This window comes from Aspergillus chevalieri, chromosome 3, assembly GCF_016861735.1.
Source record: "Aspergillus chevalieri M1 DNA, chromosome 3, nearly complete sequence".
NCBI classification, from domain to species: domain Eukaryota; kingdom Fungi; phylum Ascomycota; class Eurotiomycetes; order Eurotiales; family Aspergillaceae; genus Aspergillus; species Aspergillus chevalieri.
Window position 1 is genome coordinate 2,883,995 of NC_057364.1, and position 15,654 is coordinate 2,899,648.

At 46.2% G+C, this 15,654-nt stretch overlaps 5 protein-coding genes across 5 annotated transcripts; 2 read left to right on the forward strand and 3 right to left on the reverse strand.

The window, feature by feature from the left end:
• Positions 1–737: 737 nt before the first annotated feature.
• On the reverse strand, positions 738–9,591 carry atrA (protein kinase MEC1; the record flags this gene model as incomplete). Its single annotated transcript, XM_043277703.1, has 26 exons — positions 738–929; positions 988–1,106; positions 1,164–1,248; positions 1,294–1,381; positions 1,440–1,562; positions 1,611–1,693; positions 1,756–1,880; positions 1,949–2,146; positions 2,191–2,458; positions 2,513–2,707; positions 2,756–2,855; positions 2,913–3,074; positions 3,132–3,224; positions 3,273–3,370; positions 3,428–3,719; positions 3,788–4,262; positions 4,318–4,858; positions 4,933–6,162; positions 6,219–6,467; positions 6,519–7,010; positions 7,108–7,204; positions 7,259–7,411; positions 7,486–7,884; positions 7,937–8,220; positions 8,279–8,940; positions 8,997–9,591. The coding sequence occupies 26 exons, from the start codon at positions 9,589–9,591 to the stop codon at positions 738–740; spliced, it is 7,398 nt and encodes a 2,465-aa protein (XP_043135556.1).
• Positions 9,592–10,046: 455 nt separating this feature from the next.
• TAD2 (nucleoside deaminase) lies at positions 10,047–10,906 on the forward strand (the record flags this gene model as incomplete). The annotated part of the gene is made up of 5 exons (XM_043277704.1): positions 10,047–10,127; positions 10,180–10,284; positions 10,409–10,617; positions 10,666–10,763; positions 10,827–10,906. 5 exons carry the CDS (start codon positions 10,047–10,049, stop codon positions 10,904–10,906), a joined length of 573 nt encoding a protein of 190 aa, XP_043135557.1.
• A 225-nt stretch (positions 10,907–11,131) lies between these two features.
• Positions 11,132–11,947, reverse strand: ACHE_31023A (putative NADH-ubiquinone oxidoreductase 21 kDa subunit; the record flags this gene model as incomplete). The annotated part of the gene is made up of 5 exons (XM_043277705.1): positions 11,132–11,206; positions 11,270–11,472; positions 11,543–11,748; positions 11,802–11,818; positions 11,891–11,947. The coding sequence occupies 5 exons, from the start codon at positions 11,945–11,947 to the stop codon at positions 11,132–11,134; spliced, it is 558 nt and encodes a 185-aa protein (XP_043135558.1).
• A 458-nt stretch (positions 11,948–12,405) lies between these two features.
• CSM3 (Chromosome segregation in meiosis protein 3) lies at positions 12,406–13,353 on the forward strand (the record flags this gene model as incomplete). The annotated part of the gene is made up of 3 exons (XM_043277706.1): positions 12,406–12,620; positions 12,683–12,761; positions 12,823–13,353. 3 exons carry the CDS (start codon positions 12,406–12,408, stop codon positions 13,351–13,353), a joined length of 825 nt encoding a protein of 274 aa, XP_043135559.1.
• Positions 13,354–13,749: 396 nt separating this feature from the next.
• On the reverse strand, positions 13,750–15,455 carry ACHE_31025A (RCC1 domain-containing protein; the record flags this gene model as incomplete). The annotated part of the gene is made up of 2 exons (XM_043277707.1): positions 13,750–14,574; positions 14,649–15,455. 2 exons carry the CDS (start codon positions 15,453–15,455, stop codon positions 13,750–13,752), a joined length of 1,632 nt encoding a protein of 543 aa, XP_043135560.1.
• Positions 15,456–15,654: the final 199 nt, after the last annotated feature.

Consider the following 15,654-nt stretch of genomic DNA (forward strand, 5'->3'; position numbering starts at 1 on the left):
GGGATTCTCCTGCATTGTGATCATATGCATTCGATACTAACGCATTGCAGTCATGACAAACAGAGGAACAGCGTATATCCTGTACTATGACCCTGCAGATGCCGAAGCGGCAATCGCCCATATGCATGAAGCTCAGCTTGATGGCGCTACATTGAATGTATCCATAGTTCTCCCTAGACGGGCATTCTCACGTTCACCGCCGCCCTCCCATGCAGGCTTTGGTCGCAAAAGACATAACCAGCGCGAACCCTCAGATAATCGTCCTTCCCGTCGTTCTCCATACTCTCGCAGGTCCCCAAGGCGATACGGTCGTGCTCGACACTCAGAAAGACATGATTTGTATCGGCCACGCTCACTATCTCGATCCCGATCTCCTCGCCGCTTTCGTTCGTTTTCTCATTCTCCGTCGGCATCACCACCAAGAAGAGGTAATCTGCCCGCGGAAAGCCCACGACGTCGTAGGCGCCGAAGTCCTAGTTATAGCAGTTATGACTACAGCAGTCATAGTGACAGAAGTCGAGGTCGGAGCAGGAGCAGAAGTCGTAATTAGTGGAACAGAGGAGATTGTTCATTTTTTTGGTGGCAGAGCAGTTATCTCGATTCATATCATATATCTACCTGTATAGTGTGAAGGATAAGAAGAGGAACAAGCGAGAAGCTCTTCATAAACTACATGATAATTAGAAAAAGAAAAGGAAATAAATAAAATAAACCAAATATGCGCTTCGATCATCGTTTTAAAAAAATGGACACCATCCAATATACATCGCGGCGAGATTTTTATGATCTGTTGCCTGCATAATAAGTTCATCCACATGACCGTCCACCGAGAGTGGGACAGATTCCCCAGGAAGGAGACCCCGGAGTTTGTTGCGCACATTTTCTAAAACACTAGCAGGAGTCTCGGGTACACTCGCATGAGTGCGGCGCTATACATAGTACATGTCTCAGTATCCATGTGTGATTCTGACAGACTGGGAGTCTTACCTTTCGGGGGATAAAATCGGTTGTTGGATCATGCAGGAAGGTTTCCAATACAGTCATCAAAGCATCTTCATTCTGGCGCAAAAGACCGAGGCTGATTTCGCATGTTCTCCGAAAGGGACCTAGCCATCGAGAACATTTAGTGAACGTTTACACCTGTTAACAGTCAAGAGTCGTACCATTATACCCATAAGCTCCGAATGCATCAGTCATGTTCTGGGTCAGACGGAACGGGACCAACTCAGGTTTATCAAATGTTAATCCCTGGAGGCATCAGTAATGATTCTATGGGCGTATAGCGCACCATACCTTGTCAAATAAACAGTTGAAATCAACATGTAAAACTCCGCCTGTTCCCTCTTCGAATAGAATATTCTCACCGTGCCGGTCACCCAACCTACAGTGAGAGATCAATCGAAGCTGTCCTTTGATACACGTGTACGGATCCAACATACCCTAGAACATATCCCACCATTGACATGACAGCGCAGGACCGAGTGTACCTCAGTCTTGCAACAAACCATGCTCCTGTCTCCGGAAACATTTCAACAAACCATTCATGCAACACAGGAGGCAATCTATATCTTTTAGCATTTTTCAATGTATGCCATGTCGTGAATACTAACTTTGCCAGAACCTTGGTTGTGAATAAAGGGAGTTTTGAGATGTCCGAGCATGCTTCGGCCAGGTAATGTGCAACTTCCTTGTACTATGATAGAATGAGCATTCCAGGGTCTATAATAACTGACAGTAGATTAGGGGTTCCCATACATTTGGTGCAATGCCCCTTTCTCTCAATAGCCTGATGATAGGGTTTCTCAATGGTTGTAGGTTATCAACCCACTCGATGAGCCCACATTCCTCATTCAGAGGTGTCACGGCATAGGTTTTGATATCTGTCTTAGATCAGCCAATGCATATATATATATAAAGAAGTGGGGGAGGTACTGCGGCCACAACTTACACATGCGCCGTTTGCTTGACTCAACATCCCGTTTCAAAAACCTGTTGATCATGTTGTTGAATTCCATGAGACGCTGATCTTTGCGAAGATCATCTTTAGGTTTACAAAGAATATTGTAATTCTTCCCATCAGATCCTCTAATGCTGATCTTTCGTGGCTTCTGAAGTGATTTTAAGACCAGGGCGTCGTCTCGAACAGCTATGAAAGTTAGATGTGACTTGCAACTTCATTAGGCGACGTACCATCTATGGTAGTGGGATCTCGTGGGAAAGCGCTAAATCCCTTTAAATACTCTGATTCATGGCTGGCAGGGAGGCTTGGAGTTAACATGGTCTGAAATGGGACAACCAATCGACAAGGTGCAACTTTATGGTTGAACCCTAAGTTCCGTGCCAGACTGATTCTAGAAGCTTTATCTTCTATGCGCGTCACGCATAACTGCAGCATTTCTTCAGAAAACTTCTGCCCCTGATTAATCATGTTGCGCATGTTCGACTTTTTATTCAACTCCTGTTTCGTTTCAGTATATTGGCCAATGAGTATATCGTTTTCTCTTAAACATACCATGATTTTGTGCAGGCAGTTGACCCCCCTCGAGGCCCGGTCTTTAGAAGAAGACTTGACTACAGCAAGGACTGTCCATAAACCTTGTTGAGGAAAAGAGTTAACTGCCCTGGTCACAATTTTCGTTAATAGATCATATACTGTCCAGTTTTGATGACAAATTCGCGCAACCACTTGAGGGAGTATTGTGAATAACTAATGCTATTAGTGATTTTCCAGTCGCTTCTAGAGTTGCATACTTACTAGCACTGCTGGCATCCGGCTCATCGTGTATTTTTTCAGTTGTGTGTGCATGTCATCCAGGCTCTTTTTCCGTTGGTTCAATGTATGCGCTTGGAAGTCCCTTGATGTTTTTAACAAGCTCGATTCTCAACTGCACGCAGGGGCAGTAGTATCTTACTCATTATCACCTCTCTTTGGATCAAATGGCTGGTCAACGGTCGACGCATGTTCCAGCCAAAGTGTGAGCACTTTCGGCAATGTTTGGAATACATATTTATTGCCATGTGCCAACGAGCGGAGATAGTTATCGATCACGAGTTTCGAAGCTTCACCACTCAAACTGAGATACTGTAAGCCTCGCACTGGCGCACGATCAGAAAAAAAAAAAAAAACTCACTATATCTGGGCTTCTTTTCCAAGCGGTTTGTTTTTTTCAGAGTCCAATATCTTATTGTAATGCTTACCCAGGTAATAATGCGCTTTCTCCCACCTGATGTCGGTTAGTCGGTATCCCTAACTTCCAAGTGGTACACCTCACCTCGTATGAAGTTTGATAGCTTCACGGTATCGCTGGACTATGACATCTGATTGTGTTTGCCCCGCTCTATCAGTCCATTTTGCTAGCAAGAGATGCGCCTGGTGGACTTAGCATGTAAGCTTCCTAAAAGTTGTGCTAAGATAACTGGATCATACCCTGGCGGCAAGCATGTTCTGATTTTGATTTTGGTTCAATTCAGCATCGCCTGGCAATGGAAGATTTTCTGCAAACTCATTCGCAGTTATTGCGCCTTTTAGGGTTTGAATGGCTTTGCGATGGTGACCATCCTTCCACAGAAGTCGCGCGTGTTCAACTGTCGCTGATTTGTCTTTTAATCTAGCAGCATGAAGCATTGAATGGTATGCTTGGTTGATGAAATTACTTTTACGTGAGAGACGAGCGCTGGTCAGCCAAGCAGCAGCTATGTCGGAATCTGTAAAGTGGCCTCTGAAATGCTTGTGAGTACAAGGATAAGAAAGGGGGCAACAGAAGAGAAGAACCTGCCGAAGACTTACGTGAGCTCCATCATCGCCCTCCTCAAGCCAAGGAGGTATTGCTTATCAGTGATATATCCACCAAGGACATCTAAGCGACGGTTCAAAGCATCGGTAACGAGTGAACCTGAATTCGCTCCCTCGCTGCCAGAGTTAGCTATGCATTCCACTTCTGTTAAGGCATGAAGCCTAAGGATGCTATCATGACATAATTGTAATGATGCGACGGAATTTGGAGTCAAGGACTTTACGACGTTAAGCCGTAGGCTGTTGACTATTTCCCCGAAAGATATTTTATCGCCCTGCCGGAAAGCGTTGAGAGCTGATCCAATACCAATATTGAAATACCCCGTATTTTGTTCTGAGCGTAACTGGAGATAGTTGTGGAGTTTCGTCCATCTTCCTGTAATCCATGAAGCTTCCACAGCGAAGGGAAGGAGTCGGGAGAGCGCAGAATCGTTCGCTTTGAGGACTTCGAATCGAGTAAGGATAGCATCTAAAAGAAAGTGAGTCGAATTTCAGAACACAAATAGCTAGTGTGGGAGGTTTACCCTGCTGTCCAGATTCTTTAAGGCAGGTAAGAAGGTTCCATTGAGCATCGCTATTTTTTGGTTCTTTCTCGAGTTGTAATTCATACCAACTTTGCGCGGTAGCCCACCTCCCGGCTTTTCGGTGCTCAAGGACTTGCTGGTCGACATTAAGCACATGTAAATGAGCTGAGATGCCTTCTAAGCCGTCTGGTTCGTCGATTTGGCTATAGATGTCTTGTAGACGTTGATAGAGCGGTTCGATGTTGGTCTGCTCCTGTTCAACCGCCTGATTATTGCATTGCCTAATGTATTGTTCCCAATGAAAGAGAGCCCTGGAGAAGGATTTACACTCAACGGCTCTCTTAGAAATGACTTCCGGTGGTATCGAAGCCAAGAGATTTTCGACAGCCTTGATATGTGAGGAATATGCCCCTGCAAGCGACTTCCGAGCGGTTTCTTGATGGAATCGACTGGAATGATGACCATGGCTACTCATACTGTTGAATTGTTTCTTTTTCCCTTGCAGCCACCTTGACAAATAATCCAGAACTTCAAAAACACTCTGACCGATGATACGTAGATTAGCTCTTAGGATTCTCAGATACACATTGGAAACGGGGACGGGGAAAATCTCACTTGGCTACATAATATCATAGCTTCGCTCACATGATTGCTTGCTTCAGGGAGAGGGTGTGATAAAACAGTTGTCAACTCAAACTGCAAATCCAACTTCTCTTCCTCTGGGCCGCCAACTATGCGATTAAGCACTGCAAAAGGAAGAAGGAAGGACGCTATGGAGATATCCTGGCCTTTGACAATGCGACTGCAAATTCCGAATATGAACTGTGCATTGTCACCACTTCCTTTCTGCAGCAGATCCTGAACAAATGTCCGTAGCCATTCGCCATGTGTCATTCCAGCATAGAACAGTGGATACTTGCAGTTTGGTTGGATAGCGCCAACGGTGACTGTGTACTTTGATGTGAGAAATGGTGTCAATGTGTTTCGTACAGTCTCAGGGAGCTCTAGCCAACGACGGTATTTATCGTCTGTTTGAACATCACGGTGGCGCTGGATTACAGCCGAATCTAGCTTGCAAAATCTGAGCAAATTCTGCATTGCATACGCGAGGAATCCCTGGGCTCGAGTGTTGGATGCTGATAGGAATGCCTCGACTAAGATGTGCTGTAAAAAGAAGAGTATGAAATCAAACGTCTCCTCCATGCTGTCAAAATTTGATAAGACGAGAATGTCCTTCTTCTCTTTGACCGAGTCTACTCGATTCGGATCTAGACAGCCTATGAGGCCCAGGCATCGTGCGGAAAGGACCGTAATAGAGTCTGAGCTGGTTTTGAATTTCACACAGCAGTCCAAAAGGATCCGCATTAATTGTGCGACGACGGGATCTGGCTGCTCACTGAGGACAGAGCTATGGAGGAAGCTCTCATGTTTTGATAGATAGGGTACCAGTTCCGTTAAAGCCTGCTCGACAACGGTGGCGCTTTCGCTTTGACATCGGCGGATGAATGCAAAGAATTGACTCCGTACATCCATTTGCCCTTTGAGCCCGTTTAGCCAGTTTTCAAATTCAGCCATCGCTGGTATTGAGGCCAAGGAAGGCATTGTGCTGAAGGATCCCTGCACTAGATCGTCATGGTCTCTCACGATGTGTTCGATGATCTCATAAGAAAGTCTCTTACTCGCCTCAGTGAATCTTACCCAGTATTTAATCACGATGGATAGGGTCTGGTCAATCAGGGGTTCAACTTCATCCCGCTCCAGCGATTTTATAAGTACTCCCCAAACCCTAAAAGCATGATCGCAGAGTCCTGGAATGTCAAGGGCCGATTTCAAACAAGCACAAATCTGAATTCATTAGCACCCATGAAGCAGAAGGCGATACCATATAGACATAAACTAACCTGGGGCAATGCACTGCTAACATGACCTCGAGCGATCTTTATCATCTCTCCAATTGCCAGTATATATCTCTTCTTTTCAGCCAGCGGTTGTCTGACCTGAAAATCATTGACGGCGTGCGCAAATTGTGTTATTATACCCAGAACATGTTCTTCCACGAAATGGCCTAGCAAATCAACCTTCTTCGATGCACTTCCATGGAACGATTTACGTGGAACGAGAGCGGCCAGGAGATCGAGCGCTCTATGAAACTTTTATTCATCTCAGTACCGAAAGCCAGGTCTAATTTTTGGACAACTTACCCTTGATTGCAAGTCGTTTCCTTTAGCCTCTCTCGAGTCTCCAAGGCCTTTTAGCAGGTCGCAGGCAATAAGAATCGGTTCGGTTCTAACGAGTTCTGCTAGTGTACGGCCTTTGAAGGCTGTGTCCACATCCGCTAAAACCGACATTGCCATTGCTTCCGGATTGGGCGAGGGTTGACTCAGGAGGAAAGCAAGAATCGCGGCAAGATTATTTTTTTCAGAACAGATGTCGAAAGGCGACTTGACCTCTTTGTAGGTTGCCCCAACTTTGGAGATAAGATTTCGTTTCCGTGTGAGCACCAAATAGGGCAAGATGTAAATTTCGGTCAACCGAAGGAAGTCATCTACTGTCATTCCAAGCAAGTCACAAAGTTGCTCTGCCATATATGGGCGAGACTGGAAGTTTTCAACAACGGTCACAGAAATGGTCCTCCAGAAGGGCCGGAACAAACCAGCAGGTGTCAAAGAAAAATGCTGCGCTAGTTTGGAGAGCTAATATTTGCTGTTAGCCAAGAGCGGGCATACGCATTATTGGAGGAGTACTGGAAACAATAACGTAAAAATAGGGTAGTGAACAACAAGTACGTACTTCTGCATATGCCACTGCACAAACAAATGGATTCGAATGACCAAGATACTCCACTAGATGAAGGAGAATTATATTCATTTCTTCATCGTCCGAGAGCCTGCTAGGCGCATCAGATTAACCCTAATACTCAACATACAAAACCATTACATACCTTGCAAGTCGGCACAGAGTCAGTATACAGGTTTCATGAAACGATGTCTCATGCTTCTCGGAGAGATTCCTAAGCCATTCTAGAATCACGACGAAGTTACTGCGACGAATCTCTGGATCCAAATTCTTCCTGATGAATGCTGTCACCGAGTGCCTGTAGACTAGTCAATCTCCTTGAATAGTTCTCGATAAAAGCAAGAGAAGAAGGGAGAGGGAGAAGAGATATACCCAGTGATAACTCGCAGCTCCCTCATCGAACTTCGGAGCGAATGCAGGCAGAATTCACCGAACACCGAGGAGACGAGCTGCATCTGACTAGAGTTCGGAGCATGTACCAAGGCTCTTCTCAAAGCAATCATCGCTGTTATTCTGAGGCCTGGAGCACGCGTGATATTAGGTAAGATATAGGCAAATATATGCCATAACTCGTCAAAATCAGAACATCGCCATTGCGGCACAGAATCATTCTTGAAATCCTCGCTATCGCAGGCCTGACACAGGGGTATATCTTTGGTTATGGCACCAACGGGTCTTGTTAAAGGATTTCCAGCCATAGAACACGCCGTAACTCCCAGCAAATTTAGGACCTCACATTTTTCTTGCTCGGCAAGCTCCACAAATGATTTGCTTTCATATCTGTCAGCACTTCATTATATATTGGTCGCGTTAAATAACCTACGAAATGGCTTGTCTCAAGTCTTGAAGGTTCTCGCAGGGCTCACAGTGAAGCAACGCGGATAAATTAGCCACGAGTTGCTGGAGAGTGTTTTGGGTTCCATGTATGACATGTGGACGTGGTAGACATAGGCGCTTCGAAGGGGGAGAATCTTCATTTTGCGACATGTACTGATCTGCAACCGCTCTCATTGTTTTTTTCTTGAGACCAGTGGTCCCCGCAATATACGTCTCGGCTTCATTCGGATTTACTGGTATGAGCTTTTCGAGCAGGCCTTGTATTGATTTCTGAAAAGGATTGATTAGCCTCGTCATCCTTTAGGCAAACATTATTTGGGCTAGATACCTGAAGGTTCGAATCGAGTACCAGGAACATGGAGTCCTTCCTGATATTGATTAGAACGGGTAGAAGTGTGTAGTTCATACAGTCAACAGGCATGTTCGGGTCTTTAGTGGCTTCATCAAGGTGACAAAGAAACGAACTCAACCCCAGCTGAAGATCAGGCATCTGGCTGAAACCATCCAACCTGAATGCCTCACTCAGACATTGAAGCCACGTCTGCAATAATTCTATATCTGATTGCAGACCTGAACGAAAGGATTCCAGCTCGCTTTTGGATTGCAGCGACGCCAGAAATTGCAGAGCGATCCATGATGTACTGTCCAAAGCGCTGGACACGGTGTTCTGATGCAAGTTGAGGATGACTTTCCACAGACGTTGATACCCATTCAAGATCCAAGCCAGGTTCTGACGAGCCAGAAGGTCTTCGTGTTTCATGCAAGGATTGCGTTTGAACCTTGGGTGGAAAGAGTCCAACAGTCGGAGAGCTAAGATTATCGCTTGCGAGTTAGTCCCTAAAGAGACTCTTCGCTCAAAAAGTGCACGGGGAAGACCGAGTCTGTCTAGTTCTACAAGAAGAGTCCCCCCTGGGGTCGGTATAGTGGGTTTGTTTCTACCAAGACCTCGCGGTATCGGGAGGATCAGATCCTCTAGGGATAACAATATGTCTGTAAAAATAATTAGTTGAACACCCTTATGAATACAACCCTAAGCCGAAACAGACCCATTGTGCAAGCTCGCAGGAATGTAGAAACAGGTTGACAGGAAAGCCATGGCCTGAGCTGCGGATACAAGATGCTTGAGAACGTGGAAACGGTCTTGGCCTCAATAGTCTCATTATTCCAGTTTCCCAGCAGATCAACCAACCGTAGAAATAGCCAAGTGAAGAGTGGTGCATGGATGTCAACGCCCAGAAGTCCCGGGTCTGATATTTCGACCAAGACCTGGGGGGCTTTTTCAACCGCCATCTGTATAATGTCAAGACAGTCTATGATCTGTCTCTCCAGGCTATAATCACGCGGGCCTTCATCCACAGGAAGGATAGGCTCCAGACCGGCTTTTAGGACGATGCAGATTAACTTGTTGACATCTGCGACACTATCGTCCAGACGTAGCTGGCTATATATTCCACCTGCAAGCTCTTGGCGAAGCTGCGCAAATGTCTCTCTTGTCAAATGGTGAGTCTGCCCCCCTTCGGATGACAGACGCGGAGCAAGTTGCGCGGCCAATATTGATGAAGCCGGCTCCGCGGACTTCCAACCGCCATTCTCTTGCGCTGCTGGGTATCGAAACCCTCTCAGCTCATCACCGAGTCCCATATGTGATACTTCAGATCTAAGTCTTTCAGCACTGAGGAAAAACTCACTGTGAGTTTAGGTGCATGTTCACTAGCTGAAAATTGGGGTAAGTACGGAGGTCGGAGTATTGAATACTGGAGTAAATAGATATTGCGCGGGAGAAATACCGCTAGACCTGAAAAGGAAGTCAAGACGTAATGTAAATACGCGAATGTATTTTGAATTAAGAACGAGAATTTATCATGACCTCATGAAGTTCTGAGAAACGTTAATAATACAAGTTTCGTAGTTGCGATTCTTTCAATTACGAGTAAATAATACTGACATGTAATAATAAATTTTCATCATGGAGTATCACCTTACACATACAAAACCCATTAGTTACTCCCTGGATTTCGATAGCCGCAGAGCAATATCAGAATAAAATCTCCAGACTGACTTGGTAACCTACAAGATAGGAGATCAGATGCGAAGATATGGAGGCAACGCACAACTTTTTAGATGTATCTCAGGAGGATTATAACCATGCGTATTTTATGAAGCAAGCATTGCTCATGGTAAGGATTATTGAGCTCCCTCCTATCGTTGAGCAAGCTCACCATTCATTAGGGAGAAAAGGCACTTCAGGCAAATGAAACGCCTGTGGGATGTGTCTTGGTGTATAATGGTCAAATAGTCGGATCTGGGATGAATGACACAAACAAGTCAATGAATGTGAGTTTGCCAGAGAACATCATGGATTGCTTGTATAAAGGCTGCATTGCCCATTAAATTTCCACGTTTGTATCATACACGGTTAAATTATGTCACATTGAGTCTGTGAGCTGACATTGAACAGGGTACAAGACATGCCGAGTTCATTGCCATTCAACAGATGCTGCAAAGTCATCCCAGATCACATCTGCATTCAACAGATCTTTATGTGACTGTTGAACCATGTGTTATGTGTGCATCTGCATTGAGGCAATACCAAATACGGGCTGTATATTTTGGCTGTGGTAATGAACGGTTTGGAGGAACAGGAAGCGTGCTTTCGTTGCATTCTGAGTAATTAAAACACAGTCCTGCCAATATTTCAGTGCTGACCCGCAACAGCCATGCCATTGATTCGCCGTATCCAGTGTATGGTGGACTGTTTCGCAAAGAAGCAATAATGCTACTTCGACGCTTTTATATACAAGAAAACGAAAAGGGTAAGCACATACACCTATGCACAATGAGAGTTATTTTGTCAACTAGTTGCTCATGTCCATTAGCACCGAAGCCTCGTCCAAAAAAGAACCGTGAATTGAACACAAGCTTTGAAGGCGACACCGAGGGCTTCGATTATATGTAATAGTTAGATAGTCAACGCCATCTCGACCGTAATGAATCCATTGACATAGAAAGCGAATAATATTGTTACTACTAATGTTGTGTTTTCTCAAAGATTCTTTTGGAAAGACCTTGCATTATAAACCACAGTAGCGCCAAGAGGAATAAGTATACAGGAGCCCACAACAGATAAGGCGGGATTGGCAGTCAAATCTTCCAGCGTTTTCATGCCTGTAACACTACAACTTTAGTTAGAGCCGGCCTTCTCAGCTTCAAGTTCCCTCTCAGCTTGTTGATAATACTTGGCGGTGTCAATTCCGTGCTGATTTCACTAGTCAGTCCATATATCATGAGGGGAGACGCAGGCAATGTTAAAGCGACTAACCTGATCGTGATTGACGGCGTTGACCCATGGGATAACATGGATAAACAGTTCAGAATATCGCGAGTTCCTCGCCGCCACGCCTTGTAGGTAAGAGGAAAGTTTCGAGGCACCGTACAAAGGCTCGCCCTTCTTGACTTTGTCAACCATCTCCCTATTGTCCATTTGGACCTCCCTTGAATTCTCCGTAAACCCGTAGAAGCGGTCTGTGGTGTTATTAGCAAGATAAACATAAAAGGCGAGGCGCCATGAGATTATATCCCGGAATTGACATACTGCAAGATCGCTGATAAAGGATATGGAGACCTCCGACAAGGCCGATAGCTGTCGCTAGACGCATAACCGGGGCGAAGCCTCCTTTGCCCACATGGGACGGACTCACCCGTTCCATCATCCAGAACGAGAATGGGGAGGCAGCAGCCATGCCACCAGCAATGGCGTAATCAGAGGGTCTAGCGTATCCGAAAACTCGTCTCACGTGTCTAAATTGACGTTAATAACCCTAGACAACGGTATTGTGAGGGGTCAATCGTACGGATCGGAGTCAATGAGCTGCAAGTCAAAAGATACAATTATTAGCAGGATGGCCCCACCATTGCTGGACGAGCAGTCGAACAAACGTACCGGGTAATCAGTATTCGCCCGCCTAGGGGGAACAATCGTCTTGTTGTCGGATGCCATAATGACGATGCTGGGACCGTTTTGAGGGGAATACTAACGACGGGATTCCGCTACGATGGAGTTGAGTTCGGAGGAGTGCCAAGAGCGCTGTCTTTCAAATGGGGATTAGCGTGTGTGAGCATTATCGGCCAATCAATGTCCGCGGTAGGTAATACCTACCTTGCTATCGGACACATTGAATTAATTATCACCAACCTACTGATCGTATGGTTACTCTATCGAGTTAAGCAGACAATTGATTACTCTCAAACTGTGTTATCGTGCTGGGATTTTCTATTTCAGTTGTATATGGAACTCTGTGCGTTGGTATTCCACTGGCGGAATATCTGCCTAAGGCACCATGTCGCGTAGCCATTATCTATCCACGCGTGTCTAATCAAAGGATGGCTGCTACTAGATACGAAGACAGCTTGAGTGCATATTGTTTCATTTATTAACTTACCCACTAGCTTCTAAACATGGGGAGCGAAGGCACTCAGGAGTCTCAGATCAATGACCTTTTCGATTATGATGTCGGCTTAGATGACATTCTACGAGATGTTTCGACAACGTCTAAGACCAATGCTGCGAAGCCACCCTCAGGGTCTGAAGGCCCAGGATTAGGATTGGGTCTTGACGAAGAAGTCAAGGTCTCGAAGAAGCGCCAACCTGTTGCGAAACTGGATGAGAGCCGGTGAGGATCGAATTTAATCGTATTCTTACACTGACGCGGCCTTGTGCTCATATCTTTCCCAGATTGCTTTCTCAGAACGGGATTCCAAAGCTGCGCCGTACAGCTAAAACAAAGTTGCGATTCAAGGGAAAGGGACACGAGGTACGCTACGCTACCGCTTGACCGCATAAGAAGGACAAGCACTGATGAAATGCCTACATAGTTTTCTGATGCGGCACGCCTATTGAATTTCTACCAATTATGGCTCGATGACCTGTTTCCCCGTGCCAAGTTCGCCGATGGACTTTCCATCATTGAAAAATTGGGTCACTCCAAGCGTTTACAGACAATGCGCCGGGAATGGATAGACGAGGAAAAGCCGAAATCATCGATGGACACGTTCAAAGATACTCTACCGGAAAGAAGTCAAGGAAACGGACAGCCATTCCCTAATGCGCATATTAGCGAATCACGCGCAAACATCGAGGGTCTCGATGGCGACGATACCAATGCTACCATGCCCCAGGATAAAAATAGGTCAGATGAAGAGCTGTTCATGTCAGACGACGAGGGTGGTCAGCACACGTTAAACGAATCTGAACCTGAGGATGACGATCTAGATGTTTTATTAAAGGAACAGGAAGATGAAAATCCCGCACCGAATAAGGGTTCAACGATACCAGAACCCTCTAACGAGGATACATACGAAGATGACCTTGAAGTTCTGCGCGAGTTAGAAGCTCCAGGTCCTTGATCATGTCAATTTGAACTATGATGTGTCTTAATAGCATAAACGCGTGTTTAAATCAAAATAATCTGATTGAATTATCTCTCAAATGTCCTATATTGATCGGAGTAGTCATCCAGGAATAGAAGTCTTATCGCCTTGCATCCAACCGGGGACGTATGAATACGAACGCAAATTATGAATCCCGAGGAATCAATCTATTCAACAACCGGAAAGCACCATCTCTTACATACAAGTTCGCCCGGCCACTAGCACAATGAAATAACAATATCAGTACAAAACCACCACCAAATCAGTATGCAGCACACCGAATTAAAGGACACAGAGCGTCGCAACACGGCTTGGGAGGAATTCAAAATGCCGGTTAAAATTGTTTCCCAAGAAAGTTATGAATACATGCAATCATTGGTTGGCGGGTTCAGTCAAGACCGAGAATTGACCACCAGCACCAGCCCAGTTCAGCTTCTTGCCGCGAACAGCGGTGTTCTCAATTACAGTCGCGATTTCGATATCATCCTGCGTACCCTGTCCGGTTTGGTAAGTCGCAGAAAAGCCCCACGACCACGCGCGGCCGTCCACATCAATAGCAAGCGAGTGATCCGATCCCGCTGCGACAACACTGGCATTGATGCCAGGAACAGCCGTCGGTTCAATCAAGATTCGGGGGCGATCACGCTCATCCTTGATCACCGCTTCATCCGAGAGATTGTCAATTTTCATACCCGTCTGATAACCGTCAATCCGGCCCCATACAAGACATTGCCCATCCTTGTTCGCAGCCATGGAGTGGTGAGCACCACCAGAAATCTGAGTAATGTTCTTCTCTGTTAGAGATTTCACAAGGGTAGGATGCACAATAGCCGCTTCTGCATCACCAGCGCCTTCCCGAATTCCGGTTTCACCAAAACTATTAAGTCCCCAGGCGTACACTTTTCCGGATTCATGGATGGCAAAAGAGTGGAAAGCACCGGAGCTGATGTGCACAATGTTCTTGGGGAGGCCGAATTCCCGAGGCTGTAGACCGTGCAGTCGGTTGCGTTCAATGATACGTCGTCCCAACTGATTTTGCTGGCCAGAGCCCCATGAGAAGACAGCCCCTTTTTCATTCAATGCAAGAACATGGTTGTCTCCACACACCAAGTGCTTGATTTTCTTCAGAGACGGAATAAGGGCTGGAGTCGATTGAACTTTAGTTTCGGCATCAAAACCCAAAATGCCATCGTTGCTCTAGATAAGTCGGAGTTAGCATGATGTGATATCATGTGAGTGAGTGCGTAGAGAGGGGATAAAAGTTCACTTACCCTGAAAGTTCCCCAGCCATATACAAGGCCATCGTCGGTCAAAGCGAAACTAGAGCTGTCACCAGCAACAACCTCGACGAACACTGTGCCATCGGGAAATGACTCCGCTGGAATAGCGGTGGGTGTAGACTCGTGAGGATTCAGTCCGCTGTCATCGTCCGAATCATCATCCGAATCACTATTATCGGCATCATCGATGTCTTTGTAACCGCCCTCCCAAGTAGTGTTCCTTCCGAGCGCGCCTTGATCATTGACGCCCCAAGTCAAGATTTTATTGTCATGAGTGAGAGCAACACAATGCATACCACCAACCGCGACTTGAACGACGCCAATATCATCCGCCGGCAGGAGAGGATTGAGGCGTGGGCGCTTCACATCGACGGCATTCTTTGCAGGGCCCAATCCAAGCTCACCGGAGCTACCTTCTCCGAACACATAAACGTTCAAGCGCGTCGAGGGCGCAGTGTTGATGACAACCTTCGGTGGTTTTGGCTTGGGAGCAGTAGCGGGTTTGGTGACGCGAGCCTTCTTGGGCTGTGAAACGGGCTCTTCGCGATCAATGGATGTGGCCTTGCGCTTCTTAGAAGCCGGCGCAGTTGTAGCAGCCTCAGTGGTAGTCTTCGCTTTGCGCGATTTCGCAGGCTCGCTAGCTTTGGCCTTGGAAGTAGCGGTGCTCGACTTTTTAGCAGTTGTAGTGGTTTGCGATGTGCGTCCCTTAGTTGCAGCAGTAGTAGTCTTCTTTGTGGTGGTGGTTTTCGGCTTTGCAGCAGCCTTGGACTGTGCGATTGCTGCCCCTTTAGGAGGCATTATTGTGCTGAATCAGGATGCGAAAACTGTCTTGCTGCGCGCGAATGTGCGACGAGTCTGCGCAAAATACTCGGGTGTCAAGCGTTGTTTATAAGCAGGAGATCCGGTAGATCCGGGAAAGCCCAGTTGAATGATGGGAATCAAAGAGACAAAGAATGAGAGTAAGAAGAAAAGGGGGATCCTGGCCAGTTCAGTGTAT